Source organism: Nothobranchius furzeri, chromosome 17, assembly GCF_043380555.1.
Source record: "Nothobranchius furzeri strain GRZ-AD chromosome 17, NfurGRZ-RIMD1, whole genome shotgun sequence".
NCBI classification, from domain to species: domain Eukaryota; kingdom Metazoa; phylum Chordata; class Actinopteri; order Cyprinodontiformes; family Nothobranchiidae; genus Nothobranchius; species Nothobranchius furzeri.
The window spans coordinates 49,068,213-49,090,885 of NC_091757.1; the positions used below are offsets into that span (position 1 = coordinate 49,068,213).

The window sequence follows — 22,673 nt, forward strand, 5'->3', positions numbered from 1 at the left end:
TGAAACTGATTTACACTCAAACCACTGACGCACACTGATACAGGAGAGACAGGAGCTCATATCTCTGAAGCTGCACTCATCTGACTCCCTCTTGTGTTTTTAATTGAGGGATTTAATCAGGCAGCAACGCTACTGCCTTTGTGATGATAAATATTTACTAGTTAGCTGAAATAATGCATTACTGAGACTTTACTGCTCACTTTTACTACTTATGAATAAAGAAATAAACAATACCCAACAAATGTTCATGTTAGTTTGTTAAAACATAATTTTTGGAGTTGCACGAACTGAACTAAACAAATTTCAATTAGTGTTGACTGATAGCGTGATGAACTGCAGACCTGTCCAGGGTGTGTCCCGCCTCTTGCCCCCTGACTGCTGGAGATAGACACCAGCTCCCCGAGACACTAATGAGGATGAAGCATTTCAGTTTATCAATAGATTTCTGGATCCTTATTATTATTTTTCCTGTGAGAAAACTAAAAAAATAAGAAAAATAAACACTAAAACTTTTCTTTCCAACTATTTTATAATTAAATTCTGATTTACAGCATATTCTAATTGTTTGAATGCTGTAAAGCATTCAAACTATAGTGATCCTGTTTCTCTTTATAGTTACCCCGTTCATGTTCACAATTCTTCAACTATTTACATAATTTTGGTATCAAAACTTTCAGCTCTTTCAGCTTATGCCGGCAATGACTTTTGGTATTAAAATATTTTTTACATTTTGAGATATTCAGCTTTTTCTGCGATTTTTGGTCCCATTGAAATGAATGGGATTGCTCAATTTTCAGCTAAATCCTATCACTTTTTTGAACTCTTACTCTTATAGGTTATCTTTAACCTAGAGACTTCATTCAAGTTTCGACAAACTCACAAGACCATCAGCTATTACTGGTTAAACAATCTTTTACATATCTATTACAGTTTTTCTAAAATCACAGGTAGAAGTTGAGGTACGGCTTGAGATTTTCAGAAAAAATCACAAAAATTATAATGGGCAGAGATAGGAGCATTGACCCTCCTTTGCTCCATTTCTGGCATTGTCTTGAGATAACCGTAAGTCCGATTGAAATGAGACGCACGCTGGCTTGCAGCTAACGGATATACCTTCGTTTTGAGCTAAAAATCATGAATGTACTCCAAACATTGTGGTCGTACGGTTAATTTGTTTGAGGATATTTAAATTCATAAAAACGTCTCTTACCACTCTAAACTGAAAATTCCGCACTCTAACTTTTGACCTTCTCATTTTCTGGAAACAACTCTTTCCAACACCCAGACCGTTTGGAGTACCGAAACAAATTGTATCTCAAAGAGTAGAAATTGCTCTTCCTTGATCTGCCTTGATCTACGGTCGCCATGTCATTGGCGGAGCGCTGCAACAGCCGGCTTATGTATATGCATGAGATCCACAAGGCACTTTGCATTGACTATTTATGGCAGTAAGTGGGCGTGGTGAGGGTGGGATGTGACTAAAATGCAGCTGAGAAACATTCTCGTTAGTCTCCGGTTCATGAAGCGGAGATTGCGTACAGCTGTGCGTACTCCATGTTTAATAGATCACAAACCTACTTGGCATAAGTAATTTCTTTTTGCTGAGCTTAAGTACGGTTTTAGTAAGGATTCTACGCAATGTTTGATAAATGAGACCCCAGGCCATTAGATATGTGCCATGGGTTTAACAAGTGATTAGTATGACACATTTTGGTGGCAAAAGTTATTTTTAGGTTTATCTGAAAACTTGTAGTGGACTCCAGCTTCTCGATTCACCAAATTAATGTAATCAAACCAGACAAGGAGGACGAGGAGAAGAAAAATAGCTGTGAGTTTAGCAAGTTTCACATCCTTCTTCCAGGACTACAGAAGCAACATTAAACGTCACACTATAAATCTGTCCATGTGGTAAGGAGCAGCTACGCTGGGGGAGAAGAGTTTTGCAGTGGCAACGTTTGATTTGTCATTTTAATTAAGAATTTTTACAAGCTAATAAATCTCAGATTACGTGACATAGTCGAAACACACACACAATAATTTACATTTAAGTTGAAGTCCAACATAAAGTATGTGTGACTTGGGGCGTAAGGAAAAGTGGACCAGAAAATACCTTTAGTGCTTTGTTGACTTACATTATTTTTTTTCGGTCAGGGGACCCATGGAACTTGGGTTCCTCGTGTGTGACACCACGAATGGGGACTTTTTGAAATGGCTCATTTAAAGCACATAATTCCTAAAACCAAACATTGACAGGAAGTGGATGGACAAGTTTTTTAAATGTTTGGAGTTTTATTATATTATTATAAAGGCAGTAGAGACCCACTTGCCAATACAAAAGGATGCAAAAGGTGAATTTTGCACAATATGTTCCCTTTAAAGTAAATTAATTAGCATTATTGAATATGTTTTAATGCTAAAAAGGTCCAGTCTCTGATCCACCTGAAGCAGTACGAATGTGAGAAAATATTTTGAGCAAATCTTTTTCAGAGGAAGTGAGCTACAATTGGACTGGTGTAACTACCAGTTTGACTCCACAACAATGTTTATTTTTCATAAAGCGCCAAATCACGATGAGTCGTCTCAAGGTACTTTACAAAGTAAACATTCCAATACAGTTCGGTTCATTAAGCCAATCAGTAAAACGTTTCCTATAAGGAATCCAGTAGTTTGCATCGAGTCACTGACTAGTGTCAGAGTCTTTACAGCAATCCTCATACTAGGCAAGCATGCAGCGACAGTGGAGAGGAAAACTCCCTTTTAACAGGAAGAAACCTCCAGAGGATCCTGGCTCAGTATAAGCAGCTATCCGCCTCGACTCACTGGGGATCTGGAAGACAGAGCAGACACACACACACATCTTTCTATCATAGTGAGGATCCTCCATTGACTTTCATTAATTTTTGTGACTCCACTATGCCTAACCCATACCCTAACCCTAACCATAACCAATGCTGATCTTTTCCTAACCCTAACCTTAACAAACTTAATGCACACCATACCTCTAAAACCAACTGGTAAGCGTCTAAAAAAAGTGTGGACCAAAAAAATGTCCTCACTTTGACAAATGTCCCCACATTGTAGTGAAAATGGTCCCCAATATGTACTGTAGTAAATACAAGAACACACCCCACACACGCATCCACTCTCACCGACACACACACACACGCGCGTGCACACACACACACACACACACACACACACACACACACACACACACACACACACACACACACACACACACACACACACACACACACACAACATTTATATAATTTATTTTGTTATTTGATTTGTTATTTTAATTCCAGCGCAGGCCTTTGTGGTATAACTTGGTCTGAAAAATAATAGAACTACGGTAACTTTGAAAATCTGTTGTGTGGTGTGCCAGAGTGACAGCTAGAACAAAGATAATAGATTAGTAAGTAAGTAAGTAAAAGTTTATTTATATAGCGCCTTTCTCAGATATGAATCACAAAGCGTTGTATTAATAGATTAATACATATTACATACAGTGGATGCTGTGTTTGTACAGGATGTGTTTGTGTACAGTGTGAGTGTGCGGGGGTGAAGTGAGAAAACAGCTGGCACCGAGTTCTGATTTTTTGTTTTGTTTTTAATAGCCTTTTGCTCTTTGAGAGGATATCATTCTTCTGTTTCACTTCTAGTCTGCTGCAAACCACAGTAGAGCAATTACTACAATCTTCTGCTTGTCTTTTCTGCAGAGTATTTCCCCTGAAATTCAACATTCATTTCCGGGTTTCATTGTTACAAAGTCATCTTGCTGTAGGTAATCTGAATAAACCTGATTATTTCAAAAAAGTAAATACAGTTTGAGCAAAAGCAATATAGCTGAACAGCTTCATGAAGGGAGATTTAACTTCATTTACAAAGCTGAAAAAGTAAAAGAGGCTAAGTCATTTGGTTTTATGAAAGAAACCATATTCCCCGGAGGAGAGAGGTCTGACTAACTGCCTTAGAAATTAATAAAAAGATTATTATATGTCAACCTTACATCTAATTTCAATTGGTCTCTGTCTGTCTGACTTGGTGGTTCTCTTGTTTCGTTCTGTCCTCCAGCTACTTTGTGTAGCGGCGCTAGCCCTTACCATGAGATGATGCGGTTGGAGAGACGTCTGCGCTCCTCATCGGAGGGGGCTGGTGGGCCTCGTGTCCATGGAAACCACAGAGAAGCACCAGGCGTGGAGGGATGTGGTCTGCTGAAACACAGAAACAACTCCTCATCATCAAAACTGGGAAGTCTGGTAAGTCTTAAACTCTCTTTCTCTATGTTTGGGGTATTTTATCTGAGCCACGATGTCTTAAAATGATTCAAAAACTCAACTCAACTCATTCTTTAAATGTATAGCAACTTACTTACATAGGATATGACACCAAGGTGCTTCACAAAAAATGATAAACAAACATAAAATACAATAAAACAGTAATACAAGTTATCGTTGTCTTCCTCCGCTTATCCGGGTCCGGGTCGCGGGGCCAACATCCTAACTAGGGAGCTCCAGACCGTCCTCTCCCCGGCCACCTCCACCAGTTCCTCCGGCAGGACCCCAAGGCAACCTGGACCAGATTGGAGATGTAACCTCTCCAACGTGTCCTGGGTCGACCCGGGGGCCTCCTGCCGGCAGGACATGCCCGAAACACCTCCCCAGGGAGGCGTCCAGGAGGCATCCTGACCAGATGCCCAAACCACCTCAACTGACTCCTTTCGATCCGGAGGAGCAGTGGTTCTACTCTGAGTCCCTCCTGAATGTCCGAGCTCCTCACCTTATCTCTGAGGCTGAGCCCGGCCAACCTACGGAGGAAACTCATTTCGGCCGCTTGTATCCGCCATCTCGTTCTTTCGGTCATTACCCAAAGCTCATGACCATAGGTGAGGATTGGGACATAGATCGACCGGTAAATCGAGAGCCTGGCTTTCTGGCTCAGCTCCCTCTTCACCACGACAGATCGGCTCAGCGTCTGCATCACTGCAGACGCCGAACCAATTCGCCTGTCGATCTCCCGATCCCTCCTACCCTCACTCATGAACAAGACCCCAAGATACTTAAACTCCTCCACTTGCGGTAGGACCTCTCTCCTGACCCGGAGTTGGCAAGCCACCCTTTCCCGGTCGAGAACCATACAAATTATATGAACATAATCTATGAAGAACAAATAAAAACTAGCAACCAGAGGTAAATGCCAAACTATAAAAGTAAGTCTTCAGCCTTTAAAAAAATCACTACAGAGGTAGAAGCACTTATGGACAGAGGAAGCTTGTTCCAAAGCTTTGGACCTGCCACTGAAAAGGCTGTATCTCCTCTCTTCATCAAGTGTGACGTAAGGGCTGAGAGCAGCAGAAGGTTCTCTGAGTGTAGCGTCCGAGCAGGGGCACAAGGTTTTTGTAAGGATGCCAAGTAAGACGACAGCAACCCATTCAAAGTTTTGAAGACCAATAGGAGACAGCCAGTGTAACACAGCTAAAATTAGAGTGACATAGTCAAACTTCTGCTTGCCTTCTAAAGATTTGGCTGCTGCGTTTTGCATGATTTGCAACCTAGCTAGAGTACCCTAGCTCGCACCAAATACGACTGAATTACAGTAGTCCAGGCATGCAGTCACAAAGGCATGAACTATAGCCTCAGGATCACATCTTGTCAGGAGTGATTTCACCTTGGACAAGCATCACAAATAATGAAAAAGAGAAGAAACCACTCCATTACTGTGGCCATGAAAGCAGAGGGCACTATCAATCCTCACTCCGAGATTAGCTGCTGATGCCCTTAACTGGGAGCTGAAAACACCACAGTCAATCATGGTGGCATCAACACGACCATTAGGTCAGAATATTACTGCCTCTGCCTTGCTGTCATTGACTCACAACAACATTTTGGACGTCCAAGTCTTGACCTTAGCCAAACACTCCAAGAGGTTGTCAATAGGGCAATCAACTGACTTATCAAGTATAGCTGGCAATCATCATCAGCATAGAGGTGAAAACTAATACCAAACCTAGGCAGTATATCACTCAGGGGAGGAATATAAATTGAAAATAGCAAAAGTCCTAGTATTGAGCCCTGTGGGACCCCCCAAGGTAGATTGGAAAAGGCAGAAGAAAAGCTGCCAATCCTTAAAAACTAACTTTTTAGAACTTTTTTGCAGATGACTTGCTTTTCAGCTCAGGTTTTTGGTGATGTCATTGGGAAATCACATTAACCCTCTGGAGGCAGGCGTTGCAGATTTGCAACGTTAAAACCTACCTACCTGGTTACTCCACATACGTATTTCATGAGCATTTTTTAACTCAGAAGTACCCCTGAAGGACTTAGTTGTTCGTCCTTTTATCAAAACTTATTTTGAGCCTGAGAGGGTTAAACAGCAGTAATTGTTGATTTATTCTACAGTTTTATATGTACATAACAGTTTTCATTCAGGAGTAGTTATCAAGGATAAATCATGATGAAAACTTGATGAAACTACACAAATTCAGTCTATAATCTTGGCTCAAAGCTTATAGTATCTCACAGACATTGAACGCCCTTTGTTTGGGCATATAATGGAGCAATCTGCAGTAAACTTCATAACAGAAAGCTCAGTGAATTACTCTATGATTCATATAAAATCTCTTCTGCAGTTCTAGGAAATAAAATGGTCGTGGTATTATTACTGAGGGAAAAGATTGACAATAATATGAGACAGGAGGAGAATGGCGATGGAAGGAGACACGTCAGGGAAAGCTACAACTTCCAGCTTCCTGACCTCAACACATTTAACACAAAATAACTAAGTACCGTAAATCCTCTAATACAGGCCGGTATTCAATTAAAGACCGGGTCTCCAATTTTGGCCGGTGTCAGAGTCAGCGGAGGTAAATAATGGCCGGTCTCTTATTGTGGCCGGATGGAATGTGGTAACAAGCAAGTACAAGCGTCCCAGCGGCAGGGTTATAGTCCCTAAATCAACCAGCAGGGGGCAGTAGGGGTTCACGCAGACATTTACTAGGCTTTTTCTTCAAGCTTTATAACGCTTCAGACACGATCCTCTATCACGCTCCTACCACACAGAGTCACGGTGTCAGTTAACCATGCTAATTCAACCCGCTCCACAGAACACACATCACCTTCCCTGTGGCTTACATAACACTCACACAACACGCAAATCAGCACATAGGAACTAGCAGAACGATAGGAAACACATATAACACAATACCCAGAATGCACCTGGCTTACAACCCCAGCCAGGTCATTACACTATCAAGTTCAAAGAGAACGTGCTGATTATGCTGCAGAACACTATGGGGAGCAGCAGTAGGGGGTGTATGTACTACAGTAATCCCTCGTTTATCGCGGTAGATGCGTTCCAGACCTGGCCGCGATAGGTGAAAATCCGCGAAGTAGGGACTCCCAGCATGCCCCTCGCGGGGATTCCCTCCACGTCGCATCTACGTCACAAACCGCGGCTATAAACGGAAGTCGCCTTTACAGCTCAGTCATCGTTTCTTCAGATTCATGATCAGAGTTTCCAACCTACCGATCAATCCAACGAACTATCAGCTCATAGTAAGTTATCTTACTTACTTCTGGAAAGCCCGGCATTTCTGTGTCACTTCGTTGACGCTCGAACACTCGGGGGTTTCCTAGAGCAGCCGGCGTTTCACCGACGCTCTCACTTCCGCGTCTGTGAAACCACGCTCCCTATTGAATTATCGTATGATCACATTCTCTGTGATCAGCAATGCGCTGTGCCAGACCGTAGGTACTGACACGCGATCGTTCATGTCGGTTCAATTCCTTTAATGTTTTCTGTCTTTTATTTGCGCCTGATGCGTTTCGCTGCATGCTGTGGAGCGGGGCGGTGCGCGCATCAACTTGTCCTCCAACGCACTGATCACTGATACGGCCGCCAAACAGCAAGCGCTCCGCTGTTTTTGCGGTCGGTAGATATTTTAGAACTGCAGTTCAAAGGTAACTCATGAGGTGAATATATATGAACCCAGGCAGCAGTTTTTCTTTAGGATTGAGAGGAGATGCAGGAAGATAATAAACAGACAGGACAGAAAAATAGTCAAATAAAAACAAGTTAGTTTTTGTACCTGCTGTTGCAACAAACAGACACCATTGAAGGTCATCAGAAGTGAGGAACAGAAAATGAAATAATTATTTTAATGTTTAGAGCAGCAGGAACTCCGAGAGGCTGCAGGCACATCAGTGAGTTTGCGGCTGCTGCGCAGGGGGAGGGGGGAGAGGGCTGAAGCAGAAACTACCGTTGTTAAAAGAAATGTGTTTAACTTTGAAAATGTGGGCACAATTTTAACTGTCAAAAACTCCAGCAAACCATTAGTTCATTTTGCTCAAATAGAAATAGAGGCCTGTCTCTAATACTGGCCCTCCTTCCAATAAAGGCCTGGAGCTTGATGAGCTTGAGTCAAATACAGGCCCGGGCCTGTATTAGAGGATTTACGGTAAGTAATGTTTATTTATGTAGCAGCTTTTGCAGAAAGAATCACAAAGTGTTTGACAAAAAAGCAGTAATATATAGAGAAACAGGCAGTCACATACACAAGAAACCATAGAGCAGAATATCATAACAACCAGTGTAAATATGCACTTATAAAAAACATAATAGCATAAAGCAAATTCTTTTCAAGTGTTCTGTGGAATGGAATTTCTGCCTAAAATGTGTCCATCTTCATAAAAAAATGAGGATAATATTCATTTGATGTGTTCATGTTTTTTATGTACAATGAAATAAAACCAAGGGGCCAGTATGGTCTAAATTTGTTTAGAGTTTGGTGGCATAACTAATGCGTCAGCGGAAGCGTCAGCCCTTGTGTCTCAGCCCCTCCGGTGTGAAGACACTCCGGGGTAAAGACATACGTGTCTACCTGCGCGTGTCCACAGAGCAGGTACACAGAGCAAACAAACTCGACCCAGGCGCTGCTCCATCGACACCTAGCAAAATGTGCCATTATCCTATACCTGTGATCACTGGCTTCAGAGGAAAGTCGCACACAGCAAACCGCTTTTGCAACCTTCAAAGCCTCCGCTCGCTAAAACCAACTCCCCCCGAAGACACCCACCTGTCTATGGGACTGTGGAACTGCCAATCAGCTGTAAACAAAGCAGACTTCATTACTGCATATGCAAACCACCTGTCACTCGATGCACTAGCTCTCACTGAGACCTGGATCAAACCATGTGGCTCTCAATTAACCACACTTTCTCGTGCATCTGGCCGAGGTGGTGGAACGGGCATGTTAATTTCCAACAAATGGATATACAGTCAGTTGCTACTCATCACTAAATACAACCCCTTTGAATACCATGCCATCCAGGTAACTGTATCGAAAAAATTCTTTTTGGTTGTCATATATCGCCAACCAGGTCAACTCGTAGACTTTCTTGATGAACTCGACACTCTGCTCTCCTCCATTCCTGAGCACAACTGTCCCACAATGGTCCTTGGAGACATGAATATTTACCTGGACAATCCCAGCTCATCAGGCTTCCTGTCACTAATGTCATCAATTGATCTAAAACTAGTACAAAGTCCTCCAACCCACAAAGCTGGAAAAGCACTTGACCTCATTTTCACCAGAAACTGTACCATAGACACAATCTCTGTCACACCGCTGCATCTTTCAGATCATTACTTCATCCATTTCAGCACGACTCTACAAGGGAGGTTCACTGCTTCCTCCCCAGTGTTCTCATTCCGCCGCAACCTCCTTAATCTGGCACCCAACCACTTCTCCTCTCTTGTTGCCTCCACTTTTCCATCTTCCAGCACATTCTCTGCTTATGAAGTGAATGATAACACCGAGTCACTCTGCTCCACACTCTGCTCTTGTCTTAACAACTTGTGCCCTTTAGCCACTAGACCTGCTAGATCCTCTCAGTTGCACCCTTGGCTAAATAATACTCCCCGGTCTCTACGCATCAATCTTAGAGCTGCGGAACGGAAATGGCGCAAAACAAAAGATCCTGGTGATCTATTGAAATTTCATGAATTACTGCCCTCATTCTCTGCCAGCATCACTGATGCAAAGAAAGCTTTCTACACTGACAAAATTCTCAGCTCTACTGACTCTCAGAAACTATTTTCAACATTCAAAACTCTGCACAACCCTCCGTCTCCACCTCCTACCAACAATCTATCAGCTGACACCTTTGCCTCATTCTTCACTGACAAAGTGGCAGCTATAAGCAAACAGTTTACTCAACTGGCCACTCCTGAACATTCGCTACCACAAACTCCTTCTAGCCCAACCATTTCAAGCCCTACTGCTTCATTTTCCTCTTTTTCCCCTCTCACTGAGAACTGTGTGTCCAAGCTTCTCACGTGCAGCTGCCCTACTACATACCCACTCGACCCCATTCCGACTAAGCTGCTGCAAGCTATTGCTCCTACAGTAGCTGCAGCAGTCACACGTGATCAACGCTTCACTGACATCTGGTACATTTCCCACCTCTCTCAAGCATGCTCAGGTTGAACCGCTGCTAAAAAACCATCTCTTCCTCCAAATCATGTGGAGAACTACCGACCTATCTCTCTCCTCCCTTTTCTGTCCAAAATCATTGAAAGGGTGGCTTTCTAACAGATCACAGAATACCTCTCACAAAACTGTCTGCTTGACCCTTACCAATCTGGGTTCAAAAAGGGCCACTCCACTGAAACAGCTCTGTTAGCAGTGACGGAATCCTTAAAAGAAGCTAGAGTGACTGCCAAATCCTCAGTGTTTATCCTGCTCGACTTATCGGCTGCATTTGACACGGTCAACCATGGCTTCCTTTTGTCTACACTCTAGCATGGACATCACAGAGAAAGCACACGCCTGGTTTGAATCGTACCTCACAGGACGATCATTCAGTGTATCTTGGCTTGGACAATCCTCTACCGTGCACCATCTTGCCACAGGAGTCCCCCAGGGCTCTGTACTAGGACCTCTTCTCTTTGCCATATACACCACCTCACTGGGCGAGATCATTCGATCACATGGCTTCTCCTACCACTGCTATGCAGACGACACCCATCTCTATCTGTCATTTCCACCGGACGACCACACTGTCTCTGCATATCAATATCAAACTGTCTCTCTGACATATCAGAATGGAAGAAATCCCACCATCTCCAACTCAACCTCTCTAAAACTGAACTACTTGTCATCCCAGCAAAACCATCCATACAGCACAATATCTCAATCCAAAATGACTTCCTACCTCTGGGTCCTTCAAAGGCAGTTCGAAATCTGGGTGTTGTGATTGATGAACACCTGACCTTTAAAGATCATGTTGCCTCTGTTGCTCGTTCATGCCGCTTTGCGCTGTATAACATACGAAAGATCAGACCATACCTAACACAACATGCCACCCAGCTCCTGGTGCAATCTACTGTCATCTCCCGCCTCGACTACTGCAATGCTCTTCTAACTGGTCTTCCAGCCTGTACTGTGAGACCTCTTCAAATGGTCCAGAACTCAGCGGCGTGTCTGGTCTTCAATCAACCAAAAAGAGCACACGTCACCCCTCTGTTCATTGAGCTCCACTGGTTACCACTAGCAACACGTATCAAATTCAAATTGCTAACACTAGCATACAAAGTCCAAGATGGTACGGCTCCCATCTACCTGAATCCTCTTGCAAAGGCTTACGTCTCGGCCTGGCCGCTCCGGTCATCACAGGATCGTCGGCTAGCAGTGCCTACACCACGCTCAGGACAACCCAGACTCTTCTCATGCATCGTTCCACAAATGTGGAATGACCTTCCAAGCACTACCAGAACAGCGGCTTCCTTTTCAATTTTCAAGAATCTCCTGAAGACCCTGCTCTTCAGAGAGCATCTTCTTAACTAGCACCCTCCCTGCACCCGTCCCCCCTCTTTACTGTCCACTCCTTGTTTCCTACTCTTCGTGATTGATGTCAAGTTGTTGTTGTTATTGTTATTGTTAGCCTCAAGGGCAACATGCCGATTATCACTTGTAAGTCGTTTTGGCCAAAAACGTCTGCTAAATACATAAACATAAACATAAATTTTTTGAAGCCAAGGAGTGGCTAAAATTGTAGTTCCAACCTCATCCACTAGCGGCTGTCAGCAGAAGTGAGCAAACCCTCATTGACTCCCATGTTAAAAATGGCAATTTCAGAGCAGAAATAAAGATGCTTACAGCCTGGTTCAAAAAACCCATTTTAGGTTTAATAGATCTAGTTTACATTCATGACAACTCTGAGAGGGGTGAATTTTTTCTAACACTTCTGTTAAAGTGGAATGAAATGCTTAAAATTCTGAATAGTTAATGAGCATCAGAGCCACGTGACTTCAGAGCTAGCTCCGGAGAAAGGCCTCAGCCTGGGCCTTGGTCTCACATTAATAGATGTTCAGCCATTTCGACTGTCTGGACTTCAGTTTTGTCTTTGTGTTTGTGTTTGGATGTTAATGATGGAATTATTTGGACAAAGAGGGCAAGCTGTGGTTATTGACTGCACTAACAGATCATTCAAGCAGTTTCTGCTTCTGTTTTATCAGTAAGTAAAAGGAGTTTATTTTGCTGGCTGAATGGGGGAAATGCTGTGTCATTTAACTGCTTGGTCAAACACGTTAGTGGGGCTGCTGGCTGGATAAGAAGCTTGTTGATGAATAAAATACGTTTTAGGTAAAAACATAAGATAAAAGTCATGAAACATAGTATTCAGAAATATAAATACTGAGTAAACAGAAACAGATTTCATTGTGCCGTGGTGGTCCTGGTCAGTTTTCATTTAAACAGAAATATTAATACAGTGATAATCATCAAAATCGTTCAGTACAGGAAAAAAAAAACATAAGGTGATGAATAGTTTTCACATATTACTCAGAGCTACTTGTCTGATGTAAATAATTGAGAATTTACACTGAAATTCACTTTTCCACATATGCAAATTTTCTGTCTTTAATCCATAATTTTTTGTCACAAAAGCCCTGAGCTCAATTACTATGGTTAATATTTGGGTTCATAGGTCACACAGCAGATGCAAATAAAACTGTAAAAATGACACAGTGAGCGGATTCACACAAACACACACGTGGTGATTAAAAAACCTCCCACAGATATACCAGTTTTGGTCATACAGTGTGTGGAATGCAGTAACTCAGCCAAACCTACACACTACACATTAACCCTTTTCATTCACAGACATCCGTCTCTCAGAAGGGAAATCTCACATGATAAAATATGACTTTGGAGTAAGCAACCAAGGAGTAAGCCAACAAGATGTAGATGGAGCATGTTGCACGCTTCTCATCTCGCTTTCTGATTGGCTACACATCACATTCAGCAGGCAGAATGTTAGTTTATCTCTAAGAATCAGACCAAAGCAATCCATGTTTGAAAACCCGGATTTATGATAAAAGCAGTTCCGACGTGCTTCTGAGCAGACCAGATATACCAACATTCCAACATACCACAGATGGTAGGATTATCTCATAAGATTATCTTGAAAGCATTTATGGTATTCGTGTGCAACTTTAAGATTATCAGAAGGGGAGGAAAGTGTCAAAATCAGAATGATTATACTGTGTGAACCAAGCTTTATATTCATAATAGGGATGGGTACCGAATTCGGTACTTTTTAAGGTACCGACCGAATTCCATAGTACCGATCGTGCACCGATTCACGTAATTTCAAACGGTGCCTCGTTTCGGTACCCGTCTTTCATAACGAGAACTTGCCAAGACAGCTGCGCATGCGCAAGAGCGTTATGTCATCGCTCGCTGCGAACCAGTTGTAAACAGAGCAGCATGGTAGAAAGAACACAGGCTAAAGCTTGGGTCCACTTCACTAAATGTGATGGGTAACTGGGTGATGATGAAACCAGCGACAATGATCTAAGTGAGACATCCTCATCTTAATCTGCTCCGGTAGGTAATTATAATTAGCTTGATATGTTGGCTTCCGTTTCGCTAATGGTGCGTTCGCTTTCTCCTCGGAACTCCGAATTCCCGACTAGAAGAACATGAACACGCTCTAAAGTTTGGCTTCACTTTACTAAATGTGATGGGTGAAGACGAAACCAGTGACAACGATCTAAGTGTGAGGCATCATCGTTTTAATCTGCTCCAGCAGCTAAATAAACTGTTTAAGATAACGTTAGCTTGTTATGTTAGCTTCCATTGCTACCATTGTTATCAGCTAATGGTGCGTTTGCTTTCTCCTCGGAAATTCTAACTTCCCAGTAGGAAAAATCAAATGAAAAAAAGACGGCAAAAGGAATGAAGATACACAGTAAATTTAGTTCACAGTAAAGATGTTTGCTTCAGTTTAATTTTCAGCTTATAAAACTACAAGGACGATGTTAAAATACAAACAGTTGTATGTTATTTATCGTGATATTTATCAAATATGGTTATATATTGAGAAAAATATATATTTAATTATTAAAGAGAATTAAAATAATAAACACTCAAAAGTATCGAAAATTGGTACCGTTAAGTACCAGTATCGATTCGTAGGTACCGGGAATTAGTACCGGATCGATTCAAATGTCAAAGGTACCCATCCCTAATTCATAATCTCCAGAAAAAGAGAGGAGAATTATAGACAGCAACTGCAGTTGTAAGAATGTTTTGAACTGATTCACATGTATTTAATGTCTGAAACACTATCTGCTTTCATCTAACGTAAGGATAATAGTTTTCTCACAGGAAAACTCTCCACTTGACTGCCAAATAGCCGTTAAATCTTCCAGATGAGTTTAGAGTGACTGGGTGCAAGTTGGCCACAATTACAGCCAGCTGCTTGCACACACTTGCTGATTTCAGCCATTTCTGATACCCCCGACCACGAAAATTAAAAAAAGCATTTTCCCCGGACGTCACAGCACAGCACCTGGTCTTGTTTTGTTATTTTTGCCACACAAAAACGCAACACGAAAAGCCAAGACAGAACTGAGGACATTTCTACAATGTCTAGATATTTTAAAATATGTAGGAAACTTCTCCAGTCGTCTCACAGATTTGCTTTTCTGTATCTTGTTTTGTCTGGGAGCACACATTGCGTTTATGCATGATTTAGCTGGATCCGTTTTAGTTTTGGCAGAAGGTTATACTTGAAGTTTTCTCATCACACATAAGGAAGCTCTATGGGAGGCAAGTTAGTTTAAATCAATCCTATTTATTCTCCTGGGGAGTTTAAGCTTCTTGGAGAGATTAAACAGGCTGTGGATATACTCAACCCTTTGCTGTGCTTTATACAGTCTGCAGCCGCCTCTGGACTTACACTTTGCTAAACATGGCATAATCTCCCTCTTTCCTCCCTGGTGCCAGTGAAACACCCTTCAGAGTGTGAGTAATGGAAGAAAGGTAAGAGCCAAGGAGTATAAATGAAACCATATCCTGCTTCTCCTCTGTTCATAAACATTTATTGTCATACACTTGTAGCTAATGAAAAACTCAGAAACTAGATTCTTTAGTTTTTCTTAAACTTTATCTAAGTCCAAAATTTAATTAAAGTTATGCATTCAGTAACATCTTAAAATATAAACACTCACAAGCCACTTTATTAGGTACACCCTTAGTTGCGTTGGGTTGGGATCCATTTTGGCTTTAAGAACCACCATGTGGACCAGAGGCTCAGGTCCATTTTGATAACATAGCGTGACATAGTTAATGCACATTTGCTTACTGCTGACTGATACATGCTGGATCAATTTGATTGTCGTTGGAGTCCATAGAACTCATCGTCATTTTCAAGAAATTACATAAAGATGATCTGAACTTTGTGACATAGTGCGTTATCCTCTTAGAAGTAAGCATCAGAAGATGGGTTGGTCATAAAGGGGTAGACATGGTCAGTAACAATAGTAGGCTGTCATGTTTAAACCAGGATCAGTTGGTACTAAAAGAGCCAAAGTGGGGCAAGAAAATCCCCTTCACAGCATTAAGCCACCAGCAGCAGCCTGAACTGAAAGGAACCTAGTAGCGGACGGACATTGTTCCGGTTCTTCGGTATTTGGCGGAGATGTTAAAGGTGGAGAAGATGGCGAACTAGAGGAAACACAGACAGATTCCTCCTCTATTTACAAACTCCTGGGGATGCAACAAGTAGGCGTGGTGCGTCGACTACCGGATCTGACGTCGATGAATTTTTAGAATCGAGCCGTCAACGCCATCGACACTTCGCTACAACTCTAGGTTCAATCTGCCTTTATTCTGACATCTACTCTGGTAAACTCACAGTTGTTCACTACTGTTTCACAAAGGCAGGAAGGGAGCATTGGTTTAGGTGGACATTCAGAAGTGGGGCTCAGCAGTCAGGAATGTTGCCCCTCTGGTTCTCAAACGCAGGGTTTTTCCTGCGTTCAAATTTGCGTGGCGACCGCCTCCAGCTAATTTTGTGCCGCCCCATCTTCATTTCTCTCTGCCCCCAGCGGATGATATTTTAATTGCAGTTGCAGCGTTGCACCACGAGAGGGGGCTGTATCAGCAGCGGTGCACCGAAAAGCTCTAAAACCGCTGCAGAAAAAGAAGATCAAAAATAGCTTTTCTCGCTAGTTGGTACATATTTATGGTTGGTGTGTTTGACGTCCTGATTTTCCCCTAGGCTCTTCCATATCAGAGCAGGGCTGTACAGTGTGATGAAAAAAATGTCTGTGCGTGTTGCAATCTCACAATCAAGTGGCACACAGAAAAATATATGATGATCGTAAAACTAAGAAAGACTAAATTCTACAAGCGGATGAAAAGTCCCCACCATCCTGTTTATTCTGCATCCTGCAGCGCTACGGATCAGAACCGCTGCAGATACGAGTCACATTACTGCTACAAGTCTGCTCCACACACAGGAGCTGGGTGTATAGAAAGCCGTCGTAGTATATAATTCACAAACGCTTCTATCTTTGAACATAATTTGAACTGGATCATTGCCAACCCGTACATAACAGACATGCCACCATTACATTGTTGGCAGCATTTCCAACACAAATGCATGCTAATGAAAAGCATTATATTTTACGGGGTATATTTATGTGTTCTTTTGATTAAGATGAGTGTTATTAATACAAACCTAAAATGTTACTGAAATGTAGGTCAAATATTTAAATATATTTTTTAACTATAAATATCAGATGGGAAAAAGGGAACTAAACACCAATCTGATGCAGATTATTGAGCCTTTTTATAATAAGAGTCTGATATTTCAGCCTGATAATTTTGTTGTTTTATTTCATATTTTGTAACAGCAAATCAGCTTTGTTTCACTTGAAACGTTGTTAAATGGAAAATTCAATTAATTAACAGAAGCTTAGATTAGAACACTTAATGAAAAACTATTTTGCCTTTAAAAAAGTGACGCAGTTGAATGCAGAGTATGCATGTGCTGGCGCATGGTCAGGATGGTACCACCTCTGCCTCAATTTGAGCCAGGATAAACCCTGCTCAAACGAGAAGGGTTCAATACAGAAAGGCTGATAGGTTGTTTATATCAATAATAATGTAGCGTGAGGTAAAAATAGTCGGTTATTGGATTTTCTGAACCATCAGCGGATATTCTACAATAATGGCCAGTTGTGTAGTGCAGAATTTCCTGCAACATCACTTGTTCAGCGTAAAATATTCTTAAAAGTTGCTGTTAGCAAATAAATCCTTTAAAGGCTGCCTTGTTGCTTGAGTTGATAAAGTTTATTCAAAACCTAATGAAGAAAGAGTTTGCACTAGATGGAGGTGCAGTCCACCCACATACTCTGAAGCCTGAAAAAATAATGCTACCAGTATGCTAGTAGAATAAGTAACTGGTAGCTTTACGCTTTTATGCTTGTCTTTACTTTATGGATTTTAACACTAAACTTGGTGAATGTGTGTTTTTGAAAGAAAATTTGTAAAAAGACACTTTTGCATCAGTTTCTTCCTGAAATGTGGTTCAAGTAATCCAAACAATTTATTTCATTATCTTTTAAAATCTAATTTTCATTATAGTGAGGCTCCCTGCAACTATTATTTACAATATCATTTTAATTTAAAAACGGCTTTAGTTGATTTAGTTATGCTTTAGTTTCATACATTTTCACAAATTTGCAGCATTTTTTTCTGTATTTTTTAGGTGAATGTCCCCTTTTTGAACATTAGATGGCAGCATTGATCTTTTCAATGCATCTAAACCAAATTAAACATTTCTCTGCATCATTATAATTTTAAGTAGTTTAGTTAAAATGCAATAAGTTAGAATGAAGTGTTTGACAACAAATGATGTAGCATCAGTCCAAAGGTCCTATGGGTGCTGCTTAAATAAAAACAAGCAGAAATATCCCAGTGAGCATGTTAGCTTGACTTTTAAGTTTTCTTAAAGTTGTTTCTCTGTGACATAATTAGAACGAGTTACTGGGTGTCATTCACATGTTTGAGTTACACTTTTTATTTAAGTATGCCTGCACTGGTAATTGGGAATGTTATTGTCAAGAAAGGGTTTATTCTGAGGTTGATAAAAAAGATTCAAAGTTGTTGGTGTTGATATTACACATTTTAATTAGATTTTATTTTTAAATCTTCATTTCAGCAGCTGAAATGTGTGAGACAAAGGCTGTTCGGATCAAACATTTTAAAACGTAATGGATTTAATCTTCTTTCTTTTCTAAATTAAATACCACTGGTTTGTTCAGCTGCTCTTTTATTTGCCTGTCAAAAGAAAAGCTGACAGATGTTGCACAGAAAAATGCAGACTCATTAGTCATATTTGTCACAATCTGTCAGACTAATTTGTTATCACGCCTGGATAACGGGACTAACAATATGCTTTTACAAGTTTGAGTACAAGGATACTATGATAGATTTTCTTCTTAAGAATACATTTGCTTCTTTAAAAATACACTTAGTCCACTTCAGTGGTAAAGTCCCAGTATTTCTATAAAGCGTTCTACAACCCCCCAAGGTGCTTTACAACGCAACCAGTCATTGACCCACACACATTCACAAGCTGATGATGAGCTACACTGTAGTCACAGTGGCTGACAAAAGTGATGCTGCCATACACTGGTGCCACTGGTGCTTCTGACCACAAGCAGGTAAGGAGAGTTAAGTGTCTTGCCCAAGGACACAACAACTGTGACAGAATGAGCAGGGCTCAAACTTGCAACCCTACGATTACGGGGCAGACACGTAACTCCTCTGGCACTGCGAGATTGCGAAATAAAACTACATTTTTATGTAACACTGATACATTTTATAGAACATTCTTTTTTACTGTTAGTCTGCAGGATATACAGGGTAAGAAAAGAACTGAAAATGTTTAGAATGTTTTGAGCATTTCCCATCTGATGAAATTACAAAAGACCAAAATGCATCATATTGTTGTGAAAATGATACAAATCTATTATTTTAAATGTGCTTTTGTGGACAGGATGTTTTAAACAACCTGGGTTCATCAGAACTGGATGAAGATGATCTCATGTTGGACCTGGATCTCTCTGACGATCAGCGACATCGTCATGGTAACTTCATCATTCTTACAGTTTTTTTAATGTTGGTTGACTATAAATGGTAAATGGCCTGTATTTGTATAGTGCCTTCTTAGGGTTCTACAACCCCCCAAGGTGCGACACAGCACACTTAGCATCCATTCACACACACATTCACACACTGGTGGGGATGAGCTACGATGTAGCCACAGCTGCCCCAGGTGCCACCAGGCAAGGACACACCAGCAGCATTCTCTGGTGGGAGCTCGGATCAAACCCGCAACCTTCCAATTACTGGACAACCCGCTCTACCTCCTGAGCTACTGCATTCCCAGGCTGTCTATAAAAAAACCAAAGTCTTTTAACATTTTCATAAAACAATATTTCACACACTTAACTTTATTTCTAAATTCTGCTGATATTTACTCCTTCTGTATGTCATTGATGTTTCCTTCCCACCTGGGCTGGTTTGCCTCTCCTTGTCATTGCTGTCATTTTGTTTGCTGTGTGTCACTCTGTGTCTTTGAGAAGCTGCATTTATTCTGACACTTTACCACACAAAACCAGCATTCTTCTTCTTCTCCTTCAACATGTGACACAACTTTCTTCCAGCCACCTCATTTACAGCAATTTAGCTCCTTTGTTGTTTTGGCGTTTTAGTCACTCTGACGTACTGCATGTTTGAGGAGTGGCTCTCAGTGAAGTCGTGTTGCCCGTGTACTACCTCAGCTCTGCAAGGACTTTCAAACTGTTACTTCAGCTACTGTCTACACAACACATTAACATTTAACGACTGAGTACGGAAGGCTGCCATAACCTGTCCATGTGAGAACATGTTCAAAATATCTTAATCAGTCTCCCACTGAATTAGGATTTCTAGCATGTCAAAAGAAGAATTTGACTCATTTTTAGTAGATGCAAAGTTAAATAATTAACTTCTGCAAGCAACGGTAAAAGAAATAAAAAAAAAGTATTTTTTTAATTAAGAATAGACACTGATTTAGGTAAATAAAATGAACAGTACAGAACAACAGAGAACCCCCACCCCGCTGCAATAAAACAGGTAAAGTCACACTAACTCAAAATACACACAAAATCCTACAAAATACATAAAAGACACAATAACAAAAATAATGATTTAAAAAAATAGGTCCTCAAACACACACACACACACACACCAACACACACGCACGCACGCACGCACACACACACACACACACACAAAATATGACATATAAGACAACCATACATAATTACATTTTCCAATTGAGCCACTAACTTTGTTCCTGATCCTCTCCAGGTGTATGTGTGACGTTGTTTCTGCAACCCAATGGCCGTATGTTGGAGCATGAGAGTCTTTCAATTTTGAAAGAATGAGACTTTTAGCGAGCAAACGGCAAAAAGAGTTCTGTAATTGGCGACCATCTGTAATTGGCAAGTGTTGAAAGAATCATCCACTTATCCAAAATGGTCAAAGGGTCACGGCGCACAGTGGTCCCACAGATCCTGGAGAGCGCATCACAAATAGGCCCCCAATACCCCTGTGGTTTCAGGCATGTCCAGAACATGTGGAGAATTGTAGCAGGCAACCGTCCACAGCGTTCACACTTAAGTTCCAAATTTGTCTTGATTTTACACAAACCCTTTTTACAAGACACGCCATGCCGGCAAATCGGCGTAATATTTCCGCACCAGTGTGCATCATAAATGTGACATGCCAGCATGGTGATGCGCAAATGTTGCAGCATTCGTTCTGCCTTACTTTGTAGTAATATTGCGGTAATTGTCTGTCTTGTAAACAGCAATTGTGCCTTGGCGCAACAGAGAGAGGTGTCATGATGGCATAGGTAGTTAATGCCGAGCTTCGGATGGCAACTAGATTGAAAATGAAAGTAAATATGGTTCGTAAGTTTTGCTTTTTGAACTAAATCAGCTGAGACAGCAAATTGGAACACTGCAGCGCTCCATGAGCTTCTCTCCATTAGAGCTGGAGGTCGGATCACCAGAGACTGCGTGGGGATTGTCAGGGACAGAAGCTTTTATGAGCGGCTTGTTAGAAAAACTTAATGAACATGGCTTTGATCGCAATAAAAAGCAAGTTAGTCCAACACAAACGGAAGTCCGCGGCAGCGCAGGGACCGCCCCATTCCCCTTTATACCTCCATCGCGTAATCTTTGTAAAAAGGACATGATTGCACCACATTACCCCCATGGTGGGACCACCTTTAAACAACCTAAGGCTCCCTAGTGCTGCCACGGAGTTGTGGCAAATTGACGGCATTGTTTTTTAAAAACGGATATAGTCTCTACTAGGACCAATGCAAACAATACACCACTGGATAGCACTGTGTCTCACACAGATCAAGGATTTATGAATATGTCCTACAGTTTAAAATTTCACCCAGAAGAGTCTGAGATGGGAACTGGGGGGAAAACATTCAGAGTAAGACTTGACAAAGTGTCTCAGTTATAAATACCTAAAGAACTGTGATTTGTGGATATGAAATTTAGCCATCAGTTGTTCAAAGGAGGCTAATCAACATATAGGCCATAGAGAGAGTGCATGCATTTACTCGCCCATCTAGACACAGATGGAGTAAACATGTGGGTTTTTTTTGTCAAAGGGAGTTAAAAGGGAGTTTTCCTCTCCACTGTTGCGCTTGCTTAGTATGAGGATTGCTGTAAAGTCACTGACTGGGGTCAATGTGACAAATGAAGTTTCACAGTCTAAAACAAGACAAAACAAAAGCACACACACCAATAATGCTCTCCGCTCTTTATGAAGTAATGTAACTGAAAAAAAGAAGTGATCATCTCAGTTCGGTGCGTATATCGATACCAGGACAACTGGAAGTCTGAAAAAAACCACCCACCCACAATTATATAATGTCCTGCAGAATCTTTATGTTCACATGTATGTATGTTCAAATCACGATGGACCACAAATGTGGTAATGAATAATCCCGGACTTAGCAGTGTAGTGAAATATAGATCGTATATTTATACACTGTAATTAGATCTAGATATTATAATCAGAAGCGGTTGTTTTTATCATCAGGGAGTTTACTTAAACACTTTGTATTGACTGAGAGACAAGAAAGAGAGTTGGGATCGTTTAAGAATCTTTAATTTCTATAATTATAAATTCTTACAATCTACCAGGACTAACTCTGTGATGGATGCATATGGATTAGAATGTTATCGTGTTGGTGTGTGTGTGTCCAGAATCTCTAGGCTGACGTAGGCGGATCTGGTTG

General features: G+C 41.3%; 1 protein-coding gene across 3 annotated transcripts in view; it reads left to right on the forward strand.

The window, feature by feature from the left end:
- Positions 1–22,673, forward strand: part of ccser1 (coiled-coil serine-rich protein 1) — a 189,690-nt gene that overhangs the window by 22,437 nt on the left and 144,580 nt on the right. For all 3 annotated transcript variants that reach the window (XM_015972794.3, XM_015972795.3, XM_070546128.1), the window contains exons 4-5: positions 4,078–4,262; positions 19,359–19,449. In XM_015972794.3, the coding sequence (XP_015828280.1) occupies positions 4,078–4,262; positions 19,359–19,449 (276 nt within the window). The remainder of the gene's footprint in view (positions 1–4,077; positions 4,263–19,358; positions 19,450–22,673) is intronic.